The sequence below is a fragment of the Coenobita brevimanus genome, chromosome 51, assembly GCF_032717465.1.
Source record: "Coenobita brevimanus isolate Jiangsu-jjx chromosome 51, ASM3271746v2, whole genome shotgun sequence".
NCBI lineage: Eukaryota > Metazoa > Arthropoda > Malacostraca > Decapoda > Coenobitidae > Coenobita > Coenobita brevimanus.
Genome location: NC_137004.1, coordinates 9,795,557 through 9,802,830, shown reverse-complemented (window position 1 = coordinate 9,802,830; position 7,274 = coordinate 9,795,557). Strand labels below are relative to the sequence as shown.

Below are 7,274 nucleotides of genomic sequence, written 5' to 3'. Positions count from 1 at the left end.
TTAGGCACGCTCACCGCGGATGTGGCGGGCCAGCTGGATGTCCTTAGGCATGATTGTTACATGCTTGGCGTGGATGGCACACAGGTTGGTGTCCTCAAAGAGACCGACCAAATAGGCCTCAGACGCCTCCTGCAGAGCCATGACAGCAGAGGACTGGAAGCACAGGTCAGTCTTGAAGGCCTGGGCAATCTCGCGGATGAGACGCTGGAATGGCAGCTTCCTGATAAGCAGCTCAGTGCTCTTCTGGTAGCAACGGATCTCACGCAGGGCCACAGTGCCAGGCCTGTAACAATAGGGTTTCTTGACGCCGCCGGTGGCAGGGGCAGACTTGCGAGCGGCCTTGGTGGCCAGCTGCTTGCGAGGGGCCTTGCCTCCAGTGGACTTACGTGCAATCTGCTTGGTACGAGCCATGGCGCACGACTGACGGAGCGAGAAGAGCGAGAGTGTTGGCGCTGCGCCTGGCAGTGCCTTTTTATGCCACCTGTCTCAGGACTAGCAGCGTGTGAGTGGTGGGGGTGTGATGTACATGGCGGTGATTTACTGTTCATGCTTTTTCAATGCAATTCCTGGTTTGCCTGCAAAATTTGGCATGCCCTGTGGCGTGACCTGGCTACGACGCCTCTCTTGGCAGCTGACATGAGGTCTAGGTCTTGAAGTAAAGGCTAGATGGATAAGGTTCGTACTTGCACGACCGACCTCGGCTTATATAAGGGTGGTTGGTGTGCAGCGGCATCTTGTTTCTGAGCTCTTCTCTAGCTGCAGGGTTGCCTCACCGGCGTTAGCTTTTTCCTTTTGCTCGCCAGTAGGGCGTTTTTCAATAAAGTTAGGTTAGCTAGACCTCATTTTCCTCCCTGGCCTTAGTAGATATAGTAGGTGTCTATATCTAATTACTGAGATTGCCTTTGCTTACTCACCTCTAGAGTGTACCCCTCACTGATCGCTCTGGGGTGCGAGTGACACACAGGCGCATCCTCCAGAGAGTGGTTTGAGAGGGTAATCTCAGACTAGGTGTGTTTTCCCAGGGCAATTTCTCCCTTGGTTGTTTTTCTCTTTATTCCCACTTCCCCCGTGAGGAGGAAGTGGTAACTATGGCGGACGCCACTACTGCCTCCTCCCCCTTCAGGGGGGGAGGTAGTCCTGACCGACCCCTGACTGCTGCACGGACGGACTGCCCCCAGACTGAACGGCCCCAGACACGTACCCGCCTTGACATTCATGTAAATAATGCCGAGTTTGTATTGATTCATGCGGTTGGTTCCACTCCCCTGTCCAGCCTCAATCCCTTCATCATCAAGAAGGTGATTGATGGGTGTGCAGGAGAGGTGGAACAAGTGAAAAAACTTGCGAGTGTAGACCTCCTTGTAAAAACCATGAATTCAGCTCAGGTCAAGGAATTTGCTTAAACTGAGGAAGTTCCATTGTCACGATGTCCAAACAAAGATCCCCCACTCCATGAATTCCTGCAAGGGTGTTATCACCTGCAGGAATCTTGTGCTTATGGAGGAAGAAGAAATTGTACAGGAACTTTCTCAGCAAGGTGTCATAGAGGCGAGGTTCATTACCAGATTCTCGGAAGGTATAAGGACGAAGACTGCAACAGTTGTTCTCACTTTTGGCAAAGCATCTCTTCCAGCCAATGTGAAGGTTGGATACGAAATTGTAAATGTTAGACCATACATTCCGAACCCCCTTCGTTGTTCAAAATGTCAGCTCCATGGACACCACGAGAAGGCTTGTCGGGCTTCCAACATCGTGTGTGGCAAGTGCGCAGCTGTAGGTCACTCTGCTGACAGCTGTACATCCGAGACCGAGTGCTGCTTTCACTACAAGGATGCTCACTCCACTTCCTCGAGGGCTTGTCCCAAGTGGAAGGAGGAGGAGGTCTGCACAGTAAAAGCAACACAGGGCATTTCCTTCTACGATGCTAGGAAGAAGGTGAAGGAGTTGCATGCAACTCCCAAGCCTAATATCTCCTATGCATCGGCGGTTGTGTCCCGACCCGTGATGTGCACCGTTGAGACATAGACTGACCTAACATTCGCTCCACATGCCCCACGCCCTACCTCTCAGTCTAAGCCTCCTGTACGCTCCAACTCTCTGACGGACATCCCTGTTGCAACTTCCTACTCCCAGGCTGCTGCTGCTCCTTCGCAGTCAGTGCGGCCAAAATCGAAGCCAGACAAGTCTGACAAGATTAATTTGACCACCCTCACTAGACAGTCACGTCCTCATGTCCTTCCCGCTCCTGGTCCAGCGAGGCAGAGAAAGAATAGCTCTTCCTCGGTGGAGTCTGAGAGCCTTGTAATTGATAAGAATATGGGGGTTTCCATGAGTAAGAACCGGGAAAGATCCCCTGGTAGTCACTCGTCTGGTCGCGGGGGGCATAAAAAAACTAAGCACACTGGCCATCCTCGAAAATCTTAAACCGCCGCATTCACTATACTACAGTGGAGTTGTAGAGGTATTGGGAATAAGTTACACAATTTTGCAATCTTGCTTTCTATACGCAGGCCAGACGTTGTTTGTTTACAGGAGACATGCCTGGAGGATCACCCTGATCCTCCGCAGTTAAAACACTACCACTCGTATAGAAGATATGAAGGTCACGGAGTAGCCATATACACACACAAATCACACCCACCAACGGAAGTGATTCTAAATTCTACTCTGGAAGCGGTCACGTGCAGAGTAAAATTTAATAACACGTATCTGTCTATTTGCTATCTGTACTGTTCTCCACATGGCCCCATTGATAGTGATGCTTTAAATTCACTAGTTGAACATCTCCCTGGGAATAAGTTAGTGTTGGGCAATTTTAACGCCCATCACTATCAATGGGGTAGCTTGAGGATTGATGGTCGTGGGGAGCAAGTAGCCGACCTAATACTACAGTCCAACCTCTGTCTTCTGAACGATGGTAGAACGACTCGTGTAACTTTTCGGCCATTGACTTATCTTTGGCCTCCCCTGGTATACATCAAGATTTTTAATGAAATCCTTATGACGACTCCTTGGGAAGTGATCATTTACCCATCTGTCTTTCTTATACACGCGACATCGTTTCGGACCCTCCACCTCTAAAATTTAACTATAAAAAAGCAGATTGGGGATCCTTCTCAAGGATCGCCAATTTAGATATATCTGGGGAGACCATAGATGTTAAGGTCGAAAATATAACCCAATCCATATTACACACAGCTGAGGCTGCTATTCCCAAGACTTCTACAGTTCATGTGAAGCATAAAGCACATTGGTGGACGCCGGATTGCCGATAAGCATTAAGAAAACGCAATAGGAGATACAGGATTTTTGATAGTCAGCCCACTGAGAAAAATTTTATTGCATACAAACAGGCACGGGCTGAGACAAGGAGAATAATAAGAAGGGCCAAACGCGACTCCTGGCGGTCCTTTGTGTCCACGGTGACTCATACAACACCATTACGTAAAGTCTGGTCCACCATAAGAATATTAAATAATAAAGGCCCATATTTCCCAGTGACCACCTTGTAAGTAAATAATAACATCTATGACGAGCCCGTGGACGTTGCTAACATCCTCGCCAGAAGTTTTTCTCATGTAAGTAGCTCAGCCAATTATGACCCGCGTTTCCAGCTCATGGCTGAGCTACAGATTATTGACTTTGCCACAGAAGACGTAGACTCCCCATACAACCAAGAGTTTACGCTAGATGAACTGCTCCTTGCCCTTAAATCCTGTAAAGACACCAGCCCTAGACCAGACACCATCACGTACGGTATGATGCAGCATCTTAATCAGGACAACCTGATTCAAATGTTAGCATTGTAAAATGAGATTTGGGCGTCTCGAACGTTCCCAAACTCATGGCACTTTGCACACGTCATACCGATACCCAAAGAGGCTTGTCGTCTTATGAATCCCACTTCATTTCGTCCTATTGTGTTGACTTCTTGTCTATGTAAGGTCACGGAACGAATGGTAAACAATAGGCTTCTTTTTGTTTTAGAGTTGCAGAATTTGTTAAATAATCAACAATGTGGCTTCCGTAAATACAGAAGTTCACTAGATCATCTAATGAATCTGGAGCATTGTATTGCAGAGGCATTTGCCAATAAAGAATTCATGATGGGGGTGTTCTTGGACATCCATAAAGCCTATGACATGACGTGGTGACACGGTATACTAATGAGGCTCTATGCTTATGGTTTAAGAGGAAATTTGCCTATTTTTATTTCAAATTTCTTACAGGACAGGACTTTCTCTGTCAAATTACCCCGTAACGTAACATCAGATATATTTATCCAGGAAAACGGGGTGCCGCAGGGAAGTGTGCTTAGTCCTACTTTATTTAGTATTATGATCAATGATATTCTGTCATCAGCTCCCATCCCCAGGAATCTTAAATACTCGCTCTATGCTGACGATTGTGCAATATGGCACTCCTCCCGTAATGCACAGTTTTCGGCTGGGCGGATTCAAGCAGCCCTTGACTCCGTCCACCAATGGGCCTTGCAGTGGGGATTTAAGTTTTCCGTCCGTAAGTGTGCCGCTGTAATTTTTACAACTCGTAACGTCCCCGATTTGCGTTTATTTTTGGATAATCAGGCGGTACCTTTTCAAAATTCTGTAAAGTTTTTGGGCCTCCACTTTGATCGCGGAATGAATTTTAAACTTCACGTTAATACTTTGCTTGCTCGTGATAAACCATTAAATGTCCTTAAGTATCTAGCGGGTACTACCTGGGGTGCCGACAGAAAATCTTTATTAATGGTGTATAGTCCCTTATTCGATCGAAGCTAGACTATGGCGTACAGGTGTATGGCTCGGCATCTGATGCCACGCTGAAAGGATTGGATGTGCTACAGAATAAATGCTTGTGAATGTGTCTTGGAGCTGTCCGGTGTACCCGTGTAGCTCGTATGGAAGTGGAGGCGAATGTGCCTCCCCTCCATATTCACCGTGACCACCTGGCATTATCGTATGGGTTACGAACATTAAGGAAAAGTAATATTGGCAATGTGGCCTGTACCCCCCTGCGTCAATACCACCATCTTCTGCGGGGGGTGTGTTGGCCACTTGCTGCTCGCCTCCACTTACTGACTCAGGAGCTTGGTGTGGACCCCAGGGACTGTGACAAGTTGGTGCTTAAAAATATAGTGCCTTGGGAGCCACCCGGCTTTACAGTGGATGTTACATGGCTCCCAGCACCAAAGGCCAAGGCGCCGGAGGCGGAGGTCCACCACTTGTTTCGTAACATCATTGTTCGTCACTTGGGGTCCCAACAATTGTACACCGACAGCTCCAAGTCGAGTGAATGTGTGGGTGCAAGTGTGTGGTCGACTGAATGTGCCCTCAGGTATCGGTTGCCGACTCGTAGATCTGTGTTTACTTCAGAACTTTTTGCTATTCACAAAGCCATAGACTATGCTCTCAATTCTAGGCATGACTCATTTGTCATATTTTCAGATTCAAAATCAGCCCTTCAGGCAATTGCATCTTGCACTGCGGACTCTTACGAGATCCAGGGCCGCATCGCTAATAAGTTGCATTCATGCAACAAGTCTTTCACACTGACATGGGTGCCTGGTCATTGTCGTATCTACGGCAATGAGCAGGCTGACTTAATTGCAAAGTCGGCTGTGGAGCTCGAGGAGACTTGGGACGTTCCTAGTGATCTACGGTCGAGTCTCTCTCTCTCTCGGAAAGAAAGCAATAAATCTTCTGTGGCAAGGTCAGTGGACCAGACTAAATCTTCCAACTTGTAAGCCATACCTGGGCGACTGGGACACTGCCAACCGTCCCAGTCCCCTAGAAGAAAAAGTGTTGGCACGGTTATGGCTCAATGCCACCATTTTAACCCACATGAAACCATATATGGAAAGACGCTTCCCACATCACTGTGACATCTGTAATGCGGTGTTATCTTCCTGCGCTGTCGGCGATTTATTCGTGAACGTGCTTCACTTATAAATTACTGCAGCGCAGTAGACGTCCCCTTCACCCTTTCCACCATCCTGGGTGATTGGGACATTGTTATGACTGATAAATTGATGGCTTTCTTGAGAGAGACCGGACTGATCAGAGTGATGTGACTTTTTTACTGTGTGGGTATGGTTTTTATCAACGGTAAATATGTATGTATTGTAATATTATTTAGGGTTGATAGTTGATATATTTTAAATAGTTCCTCCTCCCACCGACCTATTTCTAATATAGATGTCCCCTACATTAAGCCAAGTTCCTCGCCTGACAGTCACCAGCTGATGAGCGCAAGTGTGCAATATAGGAAGGTATTGGGCACTTGCAGTCGATGGTGGTCTGCTGGGCGAGGTTCTTCACTTTTTGTACAAATTATGTAAATACATTATACCATCTTGCTTAAGTTATTCTAGTTAGGGACGACAGCTGACGTATATGGAAATGTTCCTGACTCGTCTGGTTCCCTTTCATATATTGATGTCCCCTATATTACGTTGTGCCTCGACTGACAATCACCAGGTGATGAGTGCAGGTATGTAATGTAGAAAGGCATTACATATCTGCAGTCGATGGTGTTCTCATGGTCGAGGCTTTTTTAACATTATTGTAGGTCTAGTTATTGGGCTCTTAGGATCTAGTATAGGTTAGCGATTTGTCTGTTAGGTGATTAGTTTTAGGGTATTTAGATTAGGTATTTTTGATTATAAGTAATATAAGGTTAAAAAAAAAAAACTAAATAAAAATATTAAAAATAAAACTACAAAAAAATAAAATAAAAATTATTATATATATATGTACGTGTGCATGAAAGTGTGAATGTTCATATGCATGGATGTGTGTTTGTATGTATGTATGTATGTATGTATATATATATGTTCGTATATATATGTATATATGTTGACACATATATACATATATATATATATATTTGCCTTAATGACCAGAGGCTCCGGCCTCAATAGTCGATAGGCAAAAAAAAAAAAAAAAAAGAGGCATCGTCTACTCGCACCCCACCTCTCGCCGAGGCAACACCTCCACCGCTGTTCCCAGCGGGACCAGCTCTCCACAGCAGCCGTACCAGCCGAGGGGGTCGGGCCTGTCCTCTTATCTGAGGAGTGCCCTGGTCGGTCCACCAGGAGGCAGAGGCTCTCCGCCCTATTCTACCCGGCCGACAGCCTTCCCTCCGCCACCACCAGGACCGGGGTTGTGCCCTCGTGACGACCGGAACCGGGCCTCCCCTCTGTGCATCCACCTGCTGCTGTGGAGAGCTGGACCGAGTGTATGGGAGTTGAGGGCAGCGTCCGGGCGTGTCTA

At 46.9% G+C, this 7,274-nt stretch overlaps 1 protein-coding gene across 1 annotated transcript; it reads right to left on the bottom strand.

Annotated features, from left to right (window-relative positions):
• On the bottom strand, positions 1 to 411 carry LOC145400163 (histone H3-like). Its single transcript, XM_080272675.1, has one exon. The coding sequence runs from the start codon at positions 409 to 411 to the stop codon at positions 1 to 3; it is 411 nt and encodes a 136-aa protein (XP_080128801.1).
• Positions 412 to 7,274: the final 6,863 nt, after the last annotated feature.

Excerpts from the sequence above, each read along its gene's own strand:
- LOC145400163 (XM_080272675.1), bottom strand. The coding sequence starts at position 411 with ATGGCTCGTACCAAGCAGATTGCACGTAAGTCCACTGGAGGCAAGGCC.